The 25,005-nt window shown below is 38.8% G+C and overlaps 2 protein-coding genes across 2 annotated transcripts in view; both read left to right on the plus strand.

Moving 5' to 3' along the window:
* The window catches only part of blzf1 (basic leucine zipper nuclear factor 1), a 160,835-nt gene that overhangs the window by 128,512 nt on the left and 7,318 nt on the right, over positions 1-25,005 (plus strand). The window lies entirely within an intron of this gene.
* The window catches only part of gpc5a (glypican 5a), a 118,485-nt gene that overhangs the window by 70,393 nt on the left and 23,087 nt on the right, over positions 1-25,005 (plus strand). Inside the window, exon 8 of the mRNA XM_070833285.1 lies at positions 819-981. Within this exon, the coding sequence (XP_070689386.1) occupies positions 819-981 (163 nt within the window). The remainder of the gene's footprint in view (positions 1-818; positions 982-25,005) is intronic.

The following is a 25,005-nucleotide window of genomic DNA, read 5'->3' on the forward strand; positions in this document are numbered from 1 at the left end:
TTAGCTCCCCTGCACTGAACCACAACAGTAACTAATTAGCATAGACACTACCTTTCTGATCAACACAAAGCAGTCTCTCTTGTTTCCAATGACGCACCATGAATTTAAATGAGCCAATTAGCGTATGCATTTCCCCTGATATCGAGTTCACAAAGTCTTTGATTGAGACTCTGCTGCACAGCAATACAGCAGAAAGTTTAGCTGCCCTGCAGGCCACTGCAGCTGAAAGGGGTGATAGTCTTGTAACTCATACTATGGATTCATTCAACAGTGTGTAGGTGGTGGCAATTGGGAGAATTGGTGATGCTCATGCTCAGTTTGCTAAACATTTATTCACCAGCATACAGTATTTTAGGCTTATTATTTTAGCTTGAAAAAACAACAAAAAGGGAATTTAACTATATACTTGTAATACTGAAACCATTTTAGCAAATAATATTGAAACATCAGGATGAAGCACAAATCTGGGTAGAGTTTTTTTTATTATTATTAAAAAGGACAATTGCAGTGCAGTCGTTCTGTAGATTCAATGTGGCTGATTAGCAGCATATTCAGCAGCTATTTTGCATTTTCTGTTCATTTTCTGCAGGAATATTCTACACTGTCCTTGCCATGTGAGGACCTTGTTCACGCCTGTGAATATTGAATGTGAATATACATATAATGTAGATATAATGCTTCTTGCAGCAGGCAATACAGAAACTTTTTAAGTATGGCCACATGAAGTCAGAGTTAAAACTGCTTTAAACCAATTTACTTCTAATAAAAATGTGTATTTATTAAGCTAACATTTTTTTTATTATTTTTTTTACCACCAGCTGTTGCAGGGAAAGTCCATTCCCAAACTGGGGTCACTGGACCAGATTGAAACAGGAAGTGGAGATGCAGAGGGACGCTACAGCGGCGACTGTGATGATGAGGACGGTTGTGGTGGTTCAGGCGGTGGTGAGAAAATGAGGAAAGTCCCCAGAGTCTCCAAATGTAAGTCTCATCTTTTTTTGTGATTTTAGTGAACAATTAACCAATTAACCATGCGAAGACATTGTTACCCAGCAGTCATTACTCAAGCACCCATATTTTGCCCTGAGGAGCTGGCAAGATATCACATTTGAGGCACTGAGCATTTACATTGCATATGATTGGGTGTGATGGTTTAAATTTGGATGCGAGTTTGAATATATAATTGCCTTTAGTATTACATATTTTGTGTTTTGAATTTTTATCTTTATTCAGTATTTGTCACTCATGACAAATCATAAATTGTGTGTAATAAACTTAAACAACACATAGAGGTGTCAAAACATATAACACAGACAAAATAACAGCAATAAGAATACCATAACAAGCAAAAACAAATGTATGTGCATGTGTTAAGTTCTGCTTATTACTGTACATGTTTTAAAGTTGCAGAATTGGTCAATTTAAGTTAAATGGTTTTTGATCAGTCAAGACATTCAAAGGTGCAGTTGCATTATAATATATTTTAATAAGGCTTGCTCCAGTCTCCATTTTATGACAGCCATAATAATAGTCATTAAACATAATAGTTGCTATGGGGACATTATTGCAATCAAGGCCCGTTACTTTAAAAATTATTGCTCCCCAGAGGATCAGTAACCCCTGATGAATCACAGTGTTGGAAGCTCTTTTCTTCGTTTTGCTACCGTTCACACTCTCCTCTCTGCTCCTCTCAGCACATGGATTCCTCTCCTCTCTCCTCTACTCTCCATCAAACATGCTAACAACCTGATTAATCACCTCTCTCGTTTTGCCTACGGCGACAGCCAGGAAGGAGGGTCATCCAAACAAGCCGTTCTACCCGTGTAAATGTTTCCTTTACTGCTTGTCAGTCTGTCTCGAGGCTTTAGCGGCTCAAGCTCTGGGAAGCTGCTTAACAATCGCTCATCTGCGGTTGTAGGGAGGCTCTGACATTTATCAGCCATTACAGTAGAGCCGCCCTTTCCTTGTCATAGGCCAGATCAGCCTGTCTCTCATATTTATGGTCCAGTGTCTGTTGTGACCTCTGTCAACTGCCTGACCCTCACATAAATGCAGAGAATTCCCCACCTGAACCAGCCCTCTGGTCAGTCCCTGCAGGATTGTGCAATTTCTTGTGGTTTTTTTTTGTCATTTAGTTGAGGTATTTTTCTCGGGGTTTATTGTTGTAATAAAATTAAATGGATAGCGCCAAAAACATAATGTTTTATTGCTCTCTCTTACTTACTTGCTCTTACACAATGCGAAGCAGATTGAAAGTACGACAAATACTTACTGTAAGTATTTATCCATTATATTTTATGAACAGAAATAAAAAGCCCCCCAAAAAAAATCATACTGAAGGAAAATACTGCCTTGACTCCTGTTGTAATTGGACCCAACCTTTAGAAAGCAAATCAAATCAGCCCATCTAATGTTTTTTGTGTGCTTATCTGCAGATAATATTTAGACAGAAAGTTAAATGTAGGAGGTTTAATCCAAAAACACTTCTTCAGGCTGTAGGGGTGAATAAAGGCCACAGTTAAACAAGCAACCCATTCTCTGTCCTCTGCATCATCCTCATCATTATTTTTTTGGAACCAACATAGACCACTATCACTTATCAGACTCTACCGATGCATGCCGCAGATTAATAAACACGTCTTGAAGCCTCATTCGACCATTCCCATGATACTTGTCACAAATTGTCACAAATATCCACTTGGTAATTGCTGTTCACACAAGACTATTTCTCATACAAATTTGTGTGCTTAACAAGGCATGAACAGATGTCATACTGCTGACAGAGGAATCAGATGTTTGTTTTAGAAGATGTTTTTGTGTGTCATTCTAAGAGAGCATGTACGAACAACGTATTTTGTGATAATTTCATGGCACCTGTTGCGTGCGTCCATGTCTCTCTACTCTTCCCTCTGTCCTCTGACAAGTTCATATTAGATGAGGCCCACCTACTACCACATACCGTATGCTTTATGTTTGGGTCTGCAGACACAGCAATCAACTTCACAGGTGCTCTTTTAATTTGTTAATTTGCACTGATCAACATGAGACAACAAAGTTGCTAATAATTCCTCAAGAAAGAGGGAAAGAGGCAGACTAAACAGGCTGACCAGCTCTTTTTTCTTTTTTATTTGACAAGTCACTAAAAGTTGCCTGCATCATATGCTAAACAGCACATGAACTGATGGAGAGGATTTGTGTGCGTGGGATGCGCTGTGATCATCACACTTGTTTAAATCAAGTAAGTCAAGCAAACAAGTAGTGCAAATCTGCAGCAGCTGTACTGAGCTGTCGCCAAATGTTTTGACAGTCCATACATAACTTTGTTCTCCATGGATGGAAAATGCGGTTAATTTAGTTTCTTGCTTGAACTAAAGTCTGAAAAAATATAAGTTACTGTAGCAACAGAGTTGATAAATTGGCTAACATGAGGTCAAATCACTGTGATGGTGATGCACAATTAATGAACGCTGTTGGTTTTCATTTCAGTCTGGGTGCGGAACTTCAAAACAGAAAGCTGAAGAGACAGAAACACAATATTAAAAGCAACTACAGAACCAGAAACTAATGCAACAACAGAACTGTTTAAAAAAAAAAATCCATGAAGGTGAGATAAAACAGTGTGCTAATAACTTCTCACCAAACACACGCTCAACAAACAGAGCCGAACAAAACTTTAAATAACATAACTGTATAACTGTTGTTGTGGAATTATTCACAAGTGAATGAAATCAAAGGGAGGGTGAGAGAGAGGTGTCAAAAACGAAATCAAGTGAGAAAAACATGTGATCTGGTGGTTTGTGTTCTTCATTATTTTCGCTGTGTTTATACAGTTAAGCCTGAGACTGTCTGCAATTTACAAGACTCTGTGATATATTTCCAGCTGCCATTTTATGACAAGCGTGCCAGTCTGTCAAAGTTAGTGAGTACAGTGAGATTGCCATCTCAGATACTTAAACAGCATGTCTAATTTAATTCGATTTCTTTCTCTCCAATTATCCATAATCCGTCTCCTTTCTGCCTTTGGTGTTTATCAGTAGAACTTGCTGACGATAGATCAGGATGATAAGGAAATAAAACAGGATGAGCTCAATACTGACAATACAAGCCTGATTTGAGGGATTATCCTCATTAAGCAGAATTACTGTTGTGTGAGAATGCTACGATGTGACAAGAAGCAACAATCTGGGCAGTTCATCCTTCAGGAATATTTCAAGGAATTCTGAGTGTTTAGCAGTTGCAGGAGGGCAGTATTTGCTGCATTGCACTCCAGATCGCTGAGCAACCTGGCCGAGTCGCTGTCTTTAAAAACACAATTAGGCTGATCTGTTTTTTTTTTTTTTGTGTAAACCCAGAGAACTGATTCACTGCACCCTGTTCAACATGGAGGTGCACTGACTGCTCACAGCTCATTGGTTAACGCCGACTAAAGAAATAAGGAATCCAAGACATACCAGAGAGAGCATTTAAACAGCATCACGCTCTGTTTTTTGCTCACAGACTTGCCACTTGGTTCAACAAACACACACTTCTCTTCCTTAATTGTATGAAAAGAACATCTAAACTGTTTAGACCTAGCACCTCTATGCCAAAACTTTTGCAAGATCACACTGTTTTGTATTGCGGCCCATTCTGCCCAGTGTTAACAGAGCCTTTGGCCTACTAGAAGGACACTGTGTCAGTGTCATCTTGCTGTCAACGTAGCAATAACACATATCCATCGCCCGTTTGCACTATCTGAATAAAGCAGAATAAATACATGGCTTGGTTTAGGAAAATATGATAGTTTGGATGAAAACAAGTAGTTTGTTATGGAAGTGAATTTAGGTTACTTCACTTAAAATAACTCAGTGTTGTTTTTTAGTTTAACACGGCAAACAAACCCTGGTCTGCTGTGGGAAAGTCATTTGTATCATCCGATGGGTCTCGTTCTTACAAACAAGTGAATGTGCAGTTTTGATGCCAAGCGGAAGACTGACAAGTATCCTCTAGTACAGATTAACTGGTGGGTCGCGGACTCGTTTTCAGTGGGTCGCGGGCCTTTGCCTGGGAAAAAAAATGTTAAGAAAAAAATCCTGTGCTTTTATTCTGAAGGGGATTTCTTAATGCAGCCGTCTGTTCGCACTCCTTAACAGTAGGTGGCGATAATGTCCTCTGATGCTAATTGACACCCGCCATTTCACAGTATAGAAGAAGACCTGCAAAGTTTGTTTTCATGCTAATTGAGCATGTGGAAACGCAAATACAACACCGACTACATGAGATATGGATTTTCTTACATTGAGGACAAAGGAGGACAAAGGCCTCAGTTTTGTGCAGCGAGGAGTTACACCAAAGGTTGAAGTAATTTTCTTCAAAGCACAATGTTTTTCAGTAGCTACTGATACAGTAATCAGAAGAAAACTTAATTTTGTATACTTGAATCTTCTTGAATTGCACTTTTTGTCTAATTTATTTGGAGTTTGTGGATAAAAACTGCTACTGAAGAAACTGAATTTTTCCCATAGTGCAGTGTTGGTTGTCATAGATTCAGTGAGTGAGTATTCTCAGCCAAAACTACATAATTTGAGTCTTTTTCAAAATACTTCTCAGCAGTTGCACTTTTTTATTTCCTGTTTGTGCATGAAAGCACTGTTGAGTCTGTTGTAAAAGGCTGAAGTTACTTTAGTGTTCTGTATGTTGTAACAGCCTCCGGATCAATGGCTTATGAAGTGCTACTGATTGAATATTATTAATACAGGGCTGTTCAGTGTGGATCCACTGATGCAGGGTGATCACAGCTACAGTTACATTAACATTCTTGAAACCTTGTGTCCCTAAGATGCACCTTTTGGTTTAAATTAAAATGCAGCAAATTGAGTGTCTCTCTAGCATCGCCACCTGCTGGTCGTTTTGGTTTATCATTAAACTTAACGATAAACTTAAAGACTTTAGACTTAGACTTTAGACTTTTCTTTATTTATTTATAAACTGTGATACCCTGTACTATCTCAGGTTCAAGCTGCTCCACCTTTTCATTAAATACATTTGAGAAGTTGAAAATGTTCCTCGATTTGGGTCGCGGCTTGTCATTAAGGGGCGATGGTGGGTCCCCAAGCCAGACCAGTTGAAAATCACTGCTCTAGTAGACTGGTGGGCCCATTACGCACTTTGGCATGAACTTTGTTGGCCTGCTACTGTCCATAATTACTAACTGTGATGGACATTGTAGTGATACTATAATGAAGCCGAAGGGTCAGTATTTGTTGGGATGAGACAATTCTCTGCTACAGGCCCACTGTATGATTAAGCCTGAGATAATTACACACCTGGTTTAATCAAATCAGAACCTTGTCCAGCTCAGCTTTGAATATAATACATCTAAAAAAAAAAAGCCATTTTAGCCATAGTGGCTTATTAATCACTGCACAGTTGTGAGATAATAACAAACAAGTCTACACCCTAAAAAATATTTGGTTAAAATTTGAACCACTGTGGGCCAACAAAGCGCAATACTGGTGCACTATGAAGCTGTTCTCTTAATGCTGCTTTGGGCTAATGTCAGAATGCTAACATGCTCACAATGACAATGCTACCATGTAGATGTTAAGCAAGTATAATATTTACAATGTTTCCCATCTGGAAATCTGTGAAGTAGCGTGCTAACATTTGCTATTTATTACTTACAACAAAGTACATCTGAGGCTGATGGAAATGATAGTTCTTGCCATAAACCAAAGTATTTGAAATGATGATGGTGTTACTAAGGTACATTTAGAGCATAACATCAATATTGGTACCAAATTTCATGGCAATCTATATATGGCAATGAGGTAGTTGTAGTGACATTTCTCTCAAAACCACAGATCTCAAGCTGCTGGTTGCACCAGAGGAAGATTCATCAAAGATATCTGGATTTCTCATCCAAGAACAATATAAATATTTTGCTGCATAGATTTGACCTGCTGGTGCTGTTAGATAAAAAGTAAGAGTCATAAGGATTCATTCTCTGGAGACAATCAATATCTATACATAAGTTCATCAATCCAATAGTTGGTGAGATTGTTCTATTTTTAAAGAAACTTAACTTCCGCTCCAGGCAGGTTACAATATGTACATTCAAGAAGAGGAAAAAATTCTCAACTTTCCTTTATCCAATAATAACCCTTGGATTTCTGTGACCTGTCAACAACGCCTGCAGTGGAGAACAAATAAGAGGTTTTTTCATGCTCCAACCCCAACAGGCAGCTCTATGCCTTTTATCTGGCCTGGTGTGGTTCAGTTGCAGACACTGTGACTGCTTGGAGCGTGAGTGTTGTACTGCAAAAAGACATCTGTCAGACACAGTGGCAGCAGGAGAGACACAAATCGATTTCTAGCAAGTAAGCACAATGAGGGGACGGGGAGAGGCTCCTTTACCATGACTCTTATTAATTAGTGGTGTCTCTGCAAGAGCGTATTTGATGTTGTTTGAGCTTCTACTTTGCAGGCTAGTGATAAATGACTGTGTAGCATGTAGATCTCCCCCACTATCTAATGCTGAGATGCTCTTGGCATGACAGCATTCAACGGGGGGGTCTGCTCACCTTTCATAAAACCAATTTTCTGTCATAATTTACGGTGTTGTATATGTTCCAGCTCTACATGAGCAATCTGAGAGATGGGGAATTACATCAAGGCCACTTTGTTGGACTTATACAGTAATAGGCCTATCACTGGGAGCCATTTGTAGTTTTTCTAACAGGGCCTGTAATACGTTGCTGTGCCTGTTAGAAAGATCTTTATCCTCATTACAGTGTGAGATCAAATTAGATCACCTACTGTGGCTCCTGCCGTCCTTTGTGCCAGTAATAATTGGATCAAAATCATTTACAGCAGCGTGTCTCTCAAGCTTTTGACCAGTGAGTCTTAGTGGTTGTACTTGTAGGCTGTCTGTTTATTACTTGATTATATTAACCCACCTAACTATAAGTAATTCATCATTTCATACTTGTGGAAGACTGTAACATAATACTTTTCCAAAAAGTAGAATGTTGTGGTCAAATGCTGTATATCGGTTGATATGTAAATGCTGAGTATTAACAATGAAATCCATTGCACAAACATAGACGAAGTGAATATAAAACAAGTGGATGTAACCTCTGGGTCTGGAATGTGAAGCCAATGCGGGAGTGCCTTAAACTTATATTATTTCTAATGGCCAGCAAGGGGGCGAATCCATTGGCTCAGAAAAGAAGTCTGATTGTATGGAAGTCTATGGGAAAATGACCTTACTTCTCTTTTGATTTATTACCTCAGTAAGCACGTCCTAGAGACTTAATGGTTTCAATTGTTAGTTTCACATCTTCTTCAATACAGCATGATGTTCATTTTGTATGTACATCAAGTATTTGTACATTGTATTGTATTCTTGTTCCATTGACAGTAAAATAGACTATAAAGCAGTGTATGCTTTAGGGTGCGACTAACTTGTGACTAACCAGTCAGAACCAGGGGAAAAAACTCATGCATTACTTCTGGCTCAAAAATCAACATGATGACGGCCATTGAACCAAGATGACGATTTTGAAAATGCTCAATTTGAGGCTTCAAAACGGCAGTCCACAAACCAATGGGTGACATAATGGTGACTACATCCACTTTTTATATACAGTCTAGGTGCAAAAAATCGTAAACAGGTAAAGTTGAGTAAATTACGTATATTATCTAAAATTTTAGGTATTTTATCCACAATATTTCACATTACTTCACATTGTATCTTGGGCGTGTTATTTTCACTTTAGAGCAAATTCATTCAAAATTCATGAAACTAAAGCCAAAGTTGCTCTCAGTTTGGCAAAACTGTGGTGAACATATACATTCATCAACAAATAGAATGTTGAACCAATGACCATTACAAAAGCAACTGGGTCCTAAAATGATCAACGCCCTCTGGTTGAAGAAAGCACAAATTAACCAGTTATTAACAGCAGGCTCCACTCTGACTGTCTATGAAGCAGGACAGCATTGATCATGAAAGGCACCCACAAGGGATCATCACCATCCAACTACCGTCCGACATGGAAACTCCTGTCAGACATCAAAGTCTTGAAACTGGACATGTGCGTCAATACATGAGCAAAGCTCAGCGGGGGATTGGACACACTACCAGAGGCCCAAAGCACCAACCATTTGAAGACAGACCTGTCACTGTTCATAGTTGAAACAGATGAATCCGAGCACAGTCTGGATTAGACATTGGTGGAAGAAGTCTTAAGTAAACGTGAAAATACTCCATATGAAGTAAAAGTCCTGGACTGAAAATATAACCCAAGTAAAAGTATTATCAACTAAGCCTACTAAAAGTAAAGCAAAGAAACGTTTATTTTACGAGAAATGGTTTTTAATAATCCAGTTATATATTTCTGATTCAATAATGTGTGAGGTGGAGCTAATTTAAAGTACTTTACATACAGTACTGTTGGCTGATTTAATCAATAAAAGTACATCATGTTTTGAATGTAAAATCGTACAACTACTAATCTAACTAACTAATTGGGGAGGCTGTGGCTCAGAGGTAGAGTAGGTCGTCCATCATTCGGAAGGTCGGTGGTTCGATCCCCAAGTCAGCATGTCGGCAACACTTGGGCAACTTGCTGCTGTGAAAGAAAGAAAAGTCTCCTCCAACTAAGATTCCTCCTGAATGAATGATGTGTGAATGAGGATGTAATGTGAAAGTGCTGTAAGTAGTCAAAATGACTTGAAAGGCTATACAAATACAGACCATTTACAAATACATGGAGTATGTAAATAATTGAGTATAGTATTTCCCTCAATTGTAGAGAAGTAGCATGAAAAGGAAATTCAAGCACAAGAATGCAAGATTAATATTTTATAAGCAAACTGTAAAAAGTGACAAAATCAGTTATGGATGTTTTTGTCTCTAATGTGAAGAATTTTCTGATGTGCTCCAGTATTGTATATATGCAGGACACTCAGTGCAGCACTCATGGAGCCTTGGAAAGTGTTGCAGTATACAAGGTCAACAACACAGTAAGAGACTTCCTTGGAAACCAAGTGGATGAAAAGCTGCAGAGTCAATCACACAAGTGACTCCATACTGACATGCATAGGCTTTAACCCTTGGTGGATAAAGGTTCATGAGGGGAGCTACCATCAGTCACCTCGTCTACATGCAAGCCATTAAGCTGAATGACACAAAGATCTACAGTAATGACTCTGGCAAGCCATTTGGAGTCGAAAAATGTAGCTGGGTGGAAGCAAATGGAGGAAGAATAATTGGAGCTGAAGGGGTCGAACTATCAAAAGGCCACATAACAGACTGGAGGCAGGACAACTGTAGGAACAAAGAAGGCAACATCAAAGATGCATCACCTAAATACATACAGAATTCCCTGCTGGTTGTCAGCTAACATTGTACAAGCAAAAAAAACCAAACTAAAGCTATTGATATCAAGAAGCAGAAAATCCTCATCTCCACTCAAAGTCCATCACCTTCTACTGCAGGTGGAGACAGTGGAGGTGAGCCTCAAGGACACTGTATGGAACACGAAGCATTCATGAGTGCATTAGTAAAATGGCTCCTGTCATGGGCAGACAGATGAGGTGGCTGCCAGAGATTGCCAGGAAAAGACACCAGCTGCCATTGGGTGGTGGGGGGGGGGGGGAACCAGAGCTTATGAAGCAAATTCCATGATAACAAGAATGTCTAAATTCAGCATTATTTTAAAAAGTTCCTCCGCCTCATTGATTACATTTTTAGAACTGCAGGTAAAAAGGTAGACATTTTTTCATTCAGAAATTGCAAATTTATCATGTTGGTGATGATCAGTGTGAACCTAAATACTCTACTTTTAAAACAAGTCGGGAAATGGAAAACAAAGCCTAACTTTCGTTTTAACTTTGATCAACAACAATCATTGAAGCAGTGCATAAGTTTGAACAGTTGCAGTGTCTGTGATTGACCAGTCTAAGCTAAATTTAGTCCAGGGTTCCTCTGGTTGAAACACAGGTTTCCTGATCAGTTCCTCAAAAAGTTCTTAGTCAGTGGAAACACTCTACTAGGCTCAATGCCTAGTAGAGTGGTTGGTCTATTATTTATGAAACAGTACAACTTGGTGTCTATTTAATGCTTCAAAATCAAATTCTTGTATGTGCTCAAATGTTTTGAGAAGTTAAGTCAAACATTTTTGAAAGAAAAGTAGAAGTGGCACCTGATCTACCTGAAAATAACCAGGCTCCACAATGATGGACATTGCTGTAGCACTAGGCAGGAAGAAAATCTCTATATTCAATGGATTTATCCTGAGCGCTCCAAAACCTGAGGGAAATGACTTCTTTCTAGACCTCACAGTTCAGTAGTTATTGGCAAAATGTATGAACTATTTCTCATAACACCGCTGGCTGTTCTGTCTAACTTTTACTGCTGAAACAAGGGTCTGAAACAAATCCAACATTGGTCTCTCCAAGACCTGCTGTCTTGGTGGTAGACAGTGTTAGAAGACACTAAGGAAAAACCCACATAGTGTAGTTTTAGCTGTGCAGGTTTCAACAATTATGCACTTGAAAATACAGAGAACCAAAAATTTGCTAATATAGTCTTACATTGGCAGCATCACCAGAAAAGGCATCTCCCATTCATTTTTAGGCTTCAGCTGGTCCTCAGTGCTATGAATGGGCTGTAGTATGAGCCAACTGTACGTTTCCGTGGTAACTTGAGACCTATGTTTGTATTCATGTGTCACATGTAATGAGCTCTCTATTAATGTTGCTTTCTCAATTTCTAGGTTACATTGATGTGCCCTAGTTGCTAAACTATCTTAAACAATATATTAACCCCACTGCCTCCTACTCATCCACAGATTGTTTGAGGTTTTAGCTTCACTGTGGGATTAGTTTATGTAATCAGTCTCTTGTGACTCATCATTAATTCCTCCCCCGTTTGTTGTGGGCACATCTAACTCATATGGATAATCGTGCACCTTTCTCCAACTCATCCTGCTTTCAACTATTGAGAATGATAGATGTGAGTGACTTATTGAAGTAGTTGTTTTTATCAGACTAAAATTTGGGAGGTATTGTAAATAAAGCAAAAATACTCTCTATGAAACTGTGTACTCTGACATGGTTTAGCATTTAGAATACACATTTGAGACTGTATAGGTAACAGATATCTAAAATAGTGTGACTCTGCATCCACATCTATGTTAACATATCCCCTTAATGCAGGTTTCAGCCAAATCACCATAAGGCTATAGGAGCCCTGGATAGTCTGGATCTATATTTATACTTACACTTCAATAGAAAATATTGATGCAATGAAGTGATATATATCTATATATCTATATATATCCATATATATATATATATATATATAGATAGATAGATAGATAAAATCAGCCTAGATCAACCAATCAGCCCAGATTACCTACTACTACCCAAATACTTTAAGACTTCCCTCCTTCGTTTTATGACCTTGCTCAAGTACACAGAAAAAATTAAGATTTTGTTGGCACCTGTTTACGAATAAGAAAATCGTATCCTTTCACAGAAGTAAGCCACAAAGCAGGCAGATGAAAGCATAAAGATTAATATCTGTGTATTAACATATGGTCACAGCTCAGATTGGATTCTGTTTCAGATGAAATACACACCAAGTGTATGTGCTTTGAACGTCATTGCCCGCTCTCACTCAAACCATGCTTGAATAAAAATAAGATGCAATTGCTTTTTGATTTGCCACAGTAAACATAATGACATTTTTATTGTAAGATAATAGAAACCTTGCATTTTCTTTATCATTTCCCTTCCAGGTGTTTGTGTGTGTTTTATTTATTTTCTATTTTTTTAAGCAAAGCTTTTTAACCACAGTAAGTTGTCATTATCTTCAACGGCACATTCCTGTTTTTCAATCAGTTTCTCATACCGTGCATGATTTAATGGCCGGTTTAATGAGCTGCGGCTTGCATGTGGAAGGACATCTCATTGTGTTAATGAACCATGAAAAGGGCAAGCACACATCATTGTGTGAACTGTTTTAATAATCAGCTCCATGTCAGACACACAATCCATCTACCAAAAGTCTGCTCTATCAATAAGCACAGATGCTGAATGTTTCATTAAGAAAACGTATTCTCTGATGTTCCCGGCAACCAATTGACACTAAGCCTCCTTCTCCTGCCTGTCTACGCACAGTCTCTCTGGCTGTTACTCCCTGTCTGTGAGGCACCAAATAGATGCCTTCTAGGCTGTATCGACTGGCCACAGTTTCTCTGTTCTAAGCTTAGATATTTAAACAGCACAATATCTTTTCTATAATTTATTGTAATGAAAAATCAAAGAAACGTAATTTTGGAAGGCCATATCATTATGAGCTTTACTTGACTCTTGAGAAGGTTGCATTTCATTTCCACCATTGCTGAATTTTTTTTTTTATTTTTACATAATGGGCACCATTCTATATTAATATTTTTTCATCAAGTAATGATTGATATTCTTAGTCTATCATCATCCTTACTCTAGGTAAAATTTCAACTATGATCCTTTAAAGTAAAAACTAGACTAAAAAGCCCTTTTTCATACATGCCGTCAGTCCCTGAAATGTTCTTGAGCAGGGATCAATAATCAAAGAAATCTGTATCGCCAAACCTGTTTACAATTGTTGGTCGGTCCCAAACCAGCATTAATATGGCATGTTTGCAAAGGGGAAAGACAGAAATGTTCCTGAATGTAGCTGCATGTGAGACTTGTGAAAATCACAAGCCGTGCCTGAAAGGCTATTCCTGTATTTTACAGGGAACTATGTGTGAAAGAGGCTTAAGAGACTACAGCCATACTAATGGATATGTGAGTAGTGCTTTGAGTTAAATGTTAATGTCAGCAATGCTAACATGCTGATGTTTAGCAGGTATAATCTTAGTTTAGTATAGCATGCTAATTGGGTCTAAACACAAAGTAAAGCTGAGACTGAATGGCATTAGATTTGTAGGAATTTTGACCTGATGGTGGCACTAGATCAAGTCAAGAAATCAGCAATTACAAAAAATTATCATCTGGGTGAATGTGTGTACATCATTACATGGAAAACCAGTGCAGTGGTGTGTGTTCTCTAAAAACTAAAAATGTGAGTGTCATATTGGTGCTAGAGAAAATGGTGATCACTAAAGTGCGGAGGATTCATCCTCTGGGGACCTGGCTTGGGGACCTGGTTTGTTGGTTTGATTGCTTATGTCAATTAATGGGCTTGAGTATGAGCCAACTGTGCTTTTAGCAGTCCAACCAACAGTTAAAGATTTTCAGTCTGAATCAAAGTGGTGGATTAACGCAGTTAGCATGGCTCAAAAAAACATTTGTGGTGTAGCCTCAGTGATATCCAATTCTGAAATTCAACTCTGCTACCATGCAGCACCATTTTATGTTTGGAAGTGGGTAGAGAGTAGTTGTAACTGTTATAAAATCCACTTCACTTATGATAACATGAATCATCCTATGCAAACAATCAACAAGGTGTCAACAAGGAATCTGTTACCCCTTTTCTTCCAGCATTGCACTTTATATTGCAGCTTGTGACGACATGAAAGTTGACTTTGCATGACCCACACCACTTGTCAGCATGGTGACATATGACAGGCAGGTTTTACCTCCTTCCTCTTCATGTCCTCTGAAAATTTCACTCAGCCTTCATCCCCAGACCTACAAGGTCATCCTTAGATGTGCATCAGCAGCCCTGGCAGACCCACGCACTGCTCTCCCATCATCCCTCTTCTCTGTCTGCCTGCCCTTCCAGGCAGAAAAAACTATCTACTGTATGTCTGCGGCAAAAGCCCTCATCTCACCCTCTTTCTCAATAGTATGCACACCCACAACCACAACTATACAGAGCATGCATGGACACACACACTCTCACATACACACTTGCTGACAGAAACACGTCAGGTGAACCGGTGAAAATCTGAGTCGCCCAACAGGAACAAGGTGTCTGAATCTACTCAGACTGATATTCTGTGTTGACCTTCAGTGATAATGGATGAGAAATAATGGAAAAGGCTGATATTCAGGCAGGAAACATTGCTGCAGCAACTTGATGTTTGTCGTGGTCACGAATGAAGAGGGCAGGTTTGATGTTACATTCTGAGTTTAAATTGTGGTTGTAATTTATTGTGCAGCAGTAGGGGCATTATCATTAAAAACATGGTTTCTCAATGGACTCTTGCCTGGCCTCAAATAAATGTATACAGAATCCTTCAGCTTAAATTATATTTTTATGATTGCCATGTTCCAGCTCTGCATCAGTGCACTGGAATAAGAAACAGCTTTTCATGCTTTGTAAAACTCTCCATTCTACTCAGTTTCAGACCTGCTCACAGACTTTTGGTCAAATGTGTCAGGCACTATTTGTTTCTTCTCTTTCACCTCCTAAACTAATGGCCTGTTTGCTGCAAAAATATCCCAAAATAAAATGTAAATAATACATCAGCATTTAGTCTGTGAGGATCTGCTGCTTTTCTTTTCACACTACCATTGGATTATTCCATCGTCAAATTCTGTTGGCTTTTTAGGGGTGCCCCATGGAGCGCATACCACAAGGCTCAGTCCTTACTGCAGTGGTACGGGTCTGAGCCTGGCCCAGGCCCTTTGCTGTGTGCATTTAAGTTGCAAGCCTTCCATTGCAGCCCATCTCAAAGGTGCTTTGTTAGGTTTCAACTCTGGTGACTGTTAAGGCCAGTGGAGTATACTGAAGTCACTGTCATTTTCTTGGAAGCTCCCAGAGATAATGAGTTCTTTGTACCATGATCCATTATCCTGCTGGAAGTATCCTTTTGAAAAAGGGTAGACTGTGGCCATCAAGGGATGCTCCTGGTTAGTAGCAGAGAATGGTGTAGCATTTAAATGACGCTTAGTTGGCATTAAGGGTCCTAATGTGTGCCAAGAAACACTACTCACAGAGTTATACCACCACTGGATAAGATGGATTTGGGATACCATTTAAAGTAAATTCTCACCCTACATCAACATGTTGCAATACAAATCAAGGGTTTTGAAAATGGCAAAGGCTTTCCACCACTCAATCATCTAGGTTTGGAGAGAATATGCCCTCTGTGGCCTCATTTCCCTCTCATTAGCTGGCAGCGGTGGAACCTTGTAAGGTCCTTTGGTGCTGCAACCCACACATTTTCAAGGTTCAAGATGTGGCACTGAAACATCCTCCTGCATCTCGCTGCTGTGCTGCACTTTTATTCATGTACTTATGGCCTTCCTGTTAGCCTGAACGACTCTTGCCAATTTCCTTTGACCTCTCTACTTGACGAGATGTTTTCACCCACAAAATTGCTACTGACTGCATATTGCTCTTTACTATTTCAGTTGCTTTAAACTCCAGACAGGGTGGTGCAGGATCATCTGAGCAGAGTGGCACCTACTTTTGGCACCACATGTCCTTCCTATTCGTCTGATTAATTAAACAGTACTGACCTCTTGACCCTGATCATATGCTCCTACGAGTTTCAACCATATAATTTGAAATTTAGAGGAGATGGCTGATGATGTAAAGTGTAAATAATAATTTGGAGTGGACTTTGCCATGGCTGCAGCAATATTTGTTCAATAACTCTCTGTCAAAACTATAAACCTCAGAAACAAGACAAATAATATCTGACTTAAGAAAATGCAGCTTCTTGAGCTGCAGATACTGTGAACAAAAATAAGCATTTGACAATGATAACGATCTGGAACAGAAAATATACCAGTGTCAACAGCGATGCAACCACATGATCGTATCAGTCATTATCAGAGAGTTGATATGTGTCAGTGACTTGTGATCCCCCTGTGGGAGTCACATTTTTTCCCCCGGGTTTGCCTCCTCAAGAGCCACGAGTCATTTTCCACTTCGGAGTGATTGAATGTCACAACACTGTGCAGCTCTCATACATTGGCAGAGAGAGGAAAAAGCAAAGTCTTATTGTAGACTGTGGTGAATTTGTTAATGGCCAAAACACCTACTATTGAAGGTATGATGTGAGAGACCCGGATGCAGTACTATCTGCCATCAGATACGTAGCTATGAACCTATTCAATTGTCTGAAAGACGAATAGCCACGTTTCTCCAAAATCATACTCAACATAGCCCCTGGGCCTGATGGTCTAAGAGGAACATTTCTTAAAGTATGTTCTCACCAGTTTAAACTGACTGACATTCAGGTGTTTCAAGCAATCATTCCACAATAATGACAAAACCACAAAAAGACCTGCTCCTAAAGTCTCTGTAGCAACATTTTTTAAAGATTTTAAACCAGTTGCACACATTCCACTTTTAGCTAAGTGTATGGTGAGAGTAGCACTTATCTTAAGTCCTCCATAGGGAATCAACTCAACCAATACAATTTGCTTACAAATCGCATCGGGGGTGGAGGACAAGACTCTCACTATAGTGGACCAAATAGCGGAACACCCAAAATCATTTGCTCATGTTCTTCTCAATGATTTTAGCTCAGCTTTCAACATTATGCAAATTCATATTGTTTTAGAGCAACTTTTTAAAAATTTTTACCAACCGCAGAGAATCTTAATGAATGGGGTCTGTTCAGTTGCGCTTGTTTTTCAATACAGCTCATACACTGCTCATATATGCTGACGATATGGCCCTTGTTGGTCTTCTCCTGAAAGACAATGACATACATGAGGAGGCTTACTTCAGCCAGGCCACTGTACTTCAGGATTACTGTCAGGCAAGTGAACAGGACATGAATTTGGCCAAAACAAAATAACTTATGATATAAACAAAACCATGTTGAAATCAGTGACAATTCCCCGGTCATACTCAATAACTAGCCTGCAGACCCTAACTTTTAATGAGAACTCAGAGCATTTTTGGTGTCAGCCAACACATATGGCACAATGGCAGAAGCATGGTTGACAGCATTTTATCATTTAACATAACATCATGTGAGGGCAACTTGAGTGTAAAGGGCAAAAACAAGCTCTCCAAAATTGTTGACATTGCAGGGAACATGATTGGCAAGCCACAAAACATCTCTACAGTATATTTGACAACACTGTACACAGAAAGGGAAAACATATAATTACAGATACCTCATCCACTACACTCAGAGCTTGAGCTGCTCCCATTTGGCCATCGATTTAGGGTCCTGACGGCCAGCTGGAACATCTACAAGAAGTCTTTTATTCCCTATGCCATACAGTCATTGAACACAGACTGACTCCATCAGGGAGCGCTTGTTATTTTATAGGATTTACTGTCTGTCCGTCATCAAGTGTTTGGAAACCAAATTATTAAAATTATGCCAAAAGTACTGTAGCAACAATATGTAAAGTACTATTCTAGTAACATCAACCAATTCACACTTCAGTTTATAACAGGCCTTTTCATAGCAGCTGTCTAGAAATGGAAGAAATTTCAGAAATTCAACCAAATTCTATTTATTAGGCAAGCATTAGGGCACAAAAGTTAATTCCTTTCCCTCATTGAGGCGATGGTTAGTCTGGTCTGACATTTTGCTCACTCTTGCTGGAGGCTTTCATTCTGTTTTAAGAATACTGGGTGAGTTTGAAAGCATCTATAAACAGCATTGCAAATTGTGGTAAGAGTGAGAGTGAAGCCTTGCTTATATAATGGATGGCACTCATAAATCACCAATTAGACCTAGTTCGACAAGATAAAATGATGGTGATAAGGCATGTATTCTGCAACATATTATGCTTATTTTTTTTTTATTTATGGCTGCTGTTTATCTCGGTAAGTATGGAAGCAGGCACTAGTTTTGGAGAGTTTAGTCCTAATAAATATGTATAAGAACAAAATGTAAAAAAAGCCAATTGATTTTCTTTATTCAGCAACTCCTTGTCAAAACTCAATACAGTTAGAATTAATGCACAGTTTAACATATTAAATGTAAATGTATAATGACAAATATTAAGTCAAATTAAGTTTGAGTTACATTGAGTTGAGTTAAAGCAAGACTATGTAACTTTTGATGAGCAGTGGCAACAGCAGCCTTCTGCCGCCACAAAAGTTACTTACTGGCACATTTAATTCTGTGGATATCTGAGCAACGAAGGGTGCTATACTATTCTAACAAGAGCATAGATATTTGAAGGAGAGCAGCTGTAAAGACAAAACCAGACCAGAGAGCAAAGGCAAACCGAAAGCATCTGCACCCACAGCAGTTAGACCTATAAACCTGGTAGTGTGTGACGTAGTGCTGAAAACAGTTACGCACTTCTCATGGGAGATCGCACCCAACCCAAGTTAAATAGAGCAAAAACAGACATTCACTGCATGGATTTGAGGGCAAAGGTCAATGTTTCAGGTTTCTGGTGTTGCCAGTAAAAGTCCAGATAAAAAGATAACCGGGCCAGGAGACCAGGCGACATTTCAGCTATAGATAGCTGATGGACTATTATATGTGATGGGCTTGTTTGCTCTCCATGTGGACTGATTCACATTGGTCAACACTACTCTGACTACAGTAAAAACGAAAGACTACAAAAAGAAACCAGGATTGCTCCAGTAACCAAAAATCTTGTCTCTTGCCTACAGATTTTGCATTTATATGCAGTTATCTGTTTATAGAGATTAGCCTTTACAAGTCGATGCACCATCAAAAGGATTTTGCAGCCATTATTTTAAGGAAAAATATTTGCCTAATGTTCCTTTATAGCTGAACTGCACTGTTTCAAATCAGCTCACAGTGTATTGAATTATACGTCATGCATCTAAATAAGTATTAGTTAGAAGATATGCACTACTTGCATTTAACCTTGACTGAGACTGCTGTGATACAGTAAGTGTCACAAGTAAGTAACGCAGCCTTGTTTCTTTATTTTGCTGGTGAACACAGAGGTGTAGACATTCTCTAATCTAGTTTGCTGTAACAAAAATAACAATACAGAATGAATCATATACAATTTTTAAATGTGAAACCAATCTAAATTTGTGAAAATGTAAGCGTGAAAAACACACATAGTCTCTGTCAAACCCTGTCACACATGTAGTCAACCTTTGCCTGCTCTGCTCTCTGTTTCTGTCAGTTTCTTTCAAAGCTGCAGAAATAAATCTATCTGTGGAAGATGCTTTTCCATTAGGCATGCGTCAAATCCACACAGCACTACTTACTTCAGTGAAACTTCAACTGATGGAATTGCTTTGCATCTCATAATCCTCTGCTGCTAAAGTACACAACAGTGGGTGGTACAGTAGCTGGCAGCGCAAACTACTCAGAAAAGAGGAAATACGGTTTAAATTAGAGTTTCCTAATGGATTGGGTGCTCGTTGTATGAAAAGTGACTGCTAAAGATTTGTAAAATTATTATTATGCTACTAGATTTTTTGGCAGACAAGCCAGACAAGATTTAATTCCCACCATGTTATGTGGATACATTCAGCTCATAGTAACATCACGTGCATGTTGTCGTGATAAGAAGTAATGGATTTGTTAAATAAGAAAGGTGTTGTAAATACCTTAGCAATTTTCGAAAGCAAGGTTTTGAAAAACAATTGTAGATTTAAGCCTTAATAGTGCATCACTTTGTCACCTGCACCACAAACACTACACATAGAGTAAGCAGTAGACTCCAGAGCAGAGCAGCCCAGCAAAGTAAGAGCCTTATTAAAGCGAACACTTTAACTGGCTTTTGTGCCTCTTCTTAGAGCAAGAGAAAATGTTTTCCATCTCAGGCCAACATTTATATTTTCATTTGAATACCTCCAATGAATGAATGATTGTGCGGCAAAAAGCAGACATGCCAAAACTGGAGCAGTTGGCATACACGAGAGATTTCCTTTTTGGTTTCTGCAATAGGTTTTCTTTATTCCTTTTCAATTAACTTTGAGAGGTTGAGGCAGTGCCTAACAATGAGAGAGACATAAAACATTTTGGGAATAGCATATCCTTATCTTCCTAAAGACCTGAATTACAGAATGTGGTGTTGGTCTACATGTGTCTGCCTCTGCCAAAGCCGTACGAGGAAAAGGCAGAGTAATAAAACAAATGCTCTGGGTGCTTTTATATGCAGTGAAAACCTGTTAATAGGGTCAGTTTTTGCAAGCTGTTTAATGGTTGCAGTTTGTTTGCTGCCAAAGAGTGACGAACATTTACTCACCAGTAATTGTTCAATCAAACATGAGAGGCTAATGCTCTGACATGAACACATTGTAGGTTAGAATTTAAAGTGGAACTACACCCCGAAGTCTGAGTAGAAAGTCCACCCACAGATGGCAGGGCCCGAGAAAAATGGAGAGCAACACAGAATTGTAAGGTTCCTGTGCCATGGAGGGCTCTTTTCAAGTGGAGGTCCTTTCTCCTCTAGAATCCCCTGAAGCAGACATTAGTGTGGTGCAGGACGGTGTACCCGAGTCGTATCAATTCAATCCATTGGCTCCAGCTCCACTAAAGCCAAAGCTGTCTCTCTCTCTCTCTCTCTCTCTCTCTCTTTCTCTCTCATAAATGCCTGTGAATAATACGCTTCTGATTGGTAATGTAACATTAACGTTATTTGGAAGGCAAATGTTAGGGAACAATCTAACTAATAACGCTTCATAGCACAAATCCCTGTGAATGATGAGTCTCGATCAGCATATATTTGAAAATGAGTGCAGTTTCATGGAGGTGAGCGTTAATATTTATTTATTTTTTTTTTTGTCATAAAATTCATGACGTGCAGGTCCCAACTGGTCAGCTCTATGTCAGCATTGGCCTTGCAAGATTCAAGTTGATTTAAAACACTTGGTGTGTTGAGCCATTTTCAACCCATGCCAATGTCAATATTAGCACCAGCATTCATATGTTTCATTACGGTACAGTCATATCAATGAATATCCAGCACGCTGCCTCGTTAAAAAATAAATATACAGTAAATATAAAGCACTTTTAGAATCTATGGCAATTGATGAAATGTGAAGCACATTGCAGTGGAAATATATAGATTTTTTTATCACTTAAGTTCAACGTACCTGTAGAGTAATCAAAGTAATGCCTCATTGACCCCACCATTTTGAATGAAATTGATTTCATTGCTATTTCTTGTAAACACTTTCTTGTAAAGTGAGAGTGATATGAAGTCAAAGATAATGTTGTGGGTGGAATTTGAGCAATTAAATTCTCTATTGAGGCTCAGGTTGAAAGCGTCTATTATCTCTCCAATTGCTTTTTGCGTTAAACTGTAGAAAGCATCCTTGACATTGCCTTTGTTATGTATTTACCGGAATAGCTTTCTAAAGCAACACAAGCTTTAGAGGAGGTTTCATTTCATTTCCACCAAGAAATGAATGGAAAAAAATCTGTGGATCCTGTGAGTGACGCTTGAAAATGTTTATAAAGTAACGTTCAAATTCAGTGTGAAAGTTTTGTTTTTGTGCACATAGAAAAATGCTCTTCAAGGTTTTGCCATCAAAATCATTGTTGTGCTAGTCTATATAACATTAGCAGCACTTTTTCCTCGTTCTAGTTTGTTTTATCTGTTCCTCAGTATCCTGAGCAGTGTTGCCAACAAATTTTCAGAGGAAGTTGCAATACGCACGTTGATCTGTTGCAAAAAGTTGCTAAATTACGTCATGTGCTGTCATTAAGTACTCACGTAAAACTACGTCATTACGTAGAGTACACAATGACGCTGTTGAATTTCATCTGGGTGTGTTAGTTTAGATGTCTTTGTTTATTATCACATTTTTATTTGTAAAAGTGATATGAGCATAACATTTTTTATGATCAGTTATTTATATTTTTGAACACGGCACAGCATTTCTATGTATATTCTTTATATCCTAATTTCTTCAAACCAACAACATGTATGATGACAGAACAATTACAGCTTTTACGCTCATAGATTTTTTTTTTGGTTTATTTTCTAATTACCCAGTAAAACTAGGTACAAGCTAATGACACAGTATTTCACACATGCTATCTTGAACAATTGAAACCCGCAACTTAGAACATCTTGTTAGTCATTAAGAAGGAAATTGCTTGTATTTCAGTGTTTCAGTCTCTTAAAAAAATTCTAGAAGTGTGTAAATAAATTCACCTGGGTAGTCTGAAAGGTTGCTGAATCTAGCAGCAAAGTAGTGACTTTCTTGCTAATTCCATAGGTTACATGCTATTCAGCAGTTGCAAATAGTTTGGCTTCCCTCTCTCCTGCTATGTCTTGCTCTGTGTGTCTTAGGTCAAATTATTCCTCTTCCTCCTATAATGATAATGGTACATATTAAATGTGATTTATTTGCCGTGTTGGAGGCAAAGCCTCTCTGATCACCTAGCAATCAACAGCATCCTGGTAAACTTTAAAACGCATGTCTAACTGTGCTCATCACTGACTGTTTGGCCATCATATAATTCCTGCCCTATAACGGTGCTCTCAGCAGGGAATGAGGCAGTGATGGTGCATCAAAGTGCTTCCTGTCTCACAGTCACAGAAATTCTCATCACATCATGCATCTAATACAATTATTACATTTAAGAGTAATCAACCAGGACTTGGATTACCAGAAAGATGAAATCACTAGATTGAATTTGTAATGGTACTTATCCTTTATTATAATTCTAATGGGCCACTTAAGGCTCAGTTTCATTTCCATGAAAAGTTGAGAGCAAACTGTTCTCTTGTTTATGTAGTCTGTGTAAACTGGTAAATCAAATACATTCAGGCGAAATTATTATTTTGTGAATTACACAGTAAGACAAAACAGTAGTGCTGTACACTAGAATACACTATTCTAGTGTATGATTGTTTTTTTTTATTATTTATTAACAATGTTAAATATACATTATTGTTGCAGTGCACTTACAGAGGGACTGTGTATGTAGTTTGTCCTGAATTTGGGCAGAAGTTTTAAAGATGGCATCTAAAGATGATTTGTAACAGATAAGAATAATTTTTCTCAGAGTTATTGGTAAAGCTGGGTATCAAAGGGCTTCACTGCATGTTGTATAAGAGTCTGGGAGTCTACCTCTGGGATAGAGTGGGCCTCATAATGTTTGAATGCCATCATGGTACAACAGTACTGTGTGTGTGTGTCTGTGTGTGTGTGTCTGTGTGTGTGTGTGTCTGTGTGTGTCCGTGTGTGTCTGTGTGAGTGTCTGTGTGTGTGTGTGTGTGCGTGTGTGTGTGTTGAGTGATAAAAATTAAATATGTTGACATTATCCCCGGGGACTTGGTTGGAGGGAATGAGATTGCAATGTCATTCCATCCCACTACAAGATAATCTGTACTGACCTTCTGTCGCTTTGGTCCCAGAATGTGTTTGAGCCAGCTCAAACTCTGTAGCCAAAAGAAACTACAGCAGTGCTGAAATCTAAGGAATTATATCATGTTTTCGTTGTCAAGGTAAATAAAGGTTATGACTAATTTGTTTAAGACAACAACATCCATCGTTCAAGTAAAAAAAGTAAGAAAAAAAAACATGAAAAATGTGTAGGTTTAGCAACAAATGTAGTGGTTGTGAAGTGATTGTGTCCGTTTCCCTTTGGAGCAGCATATTCCTGTTAGAGCAGAATCTGAGAGGATGGACATCCATTATCTCTGGTGCCATGGAGGTAGAGAGAGGATTATCTGACTCCTGCAGGTTTAGCTGGCATCTCACAGTTTGCAGACATCAAGATCCATCTCCCAACTGTCGATCAGAGTCTGGCGCATCTCCATTAGCACCTTGTGGCAGATGTTTTCCATCCACCATCCATCGCTTAGTGTCACACATCCTTAATTGGGCATGGTAATTATCCAATCACACAATATTAAGTGTCCCATTTGTGGAAATGTGGTTGCTGAAAATGAATAGTTATTGATCAGCAACACTGACATTCAACTTACTCCTTTTTGCACATTAGCCTAGCATTGATTGCTGGCAGCACTTCCTGTGTGCAATACTGAGAATCGACCGGGTTCCTAATGTGCGGTCCAGGCTTGACCATTAGAACCATCCATTATCATGCTTGCCATCCACAGGCCTGTCACTAAAGCCTGGTGGGAAATTGGCAAGCAGACATGATTGTGACTGTGAGGCAGAAGCAGATTTAGGTTCTC

The sequence above is a fragment of the Pempheris klunzingeri genome, chromosome 1 (genome assembly GCF_042242105.1).
Source record: "Pempheris klunzingeri isolate RE-2024b chromosome 1, fPemKlu1.hap1, whole genome shotgun sequence".
Classification (NCBI taxonomy): Eukaryota; Metazoa; Chordata; class Actinopteri; order Acropomatiformes; family Pempheridae; genus Pempheris; species Pempheris klunzingeri.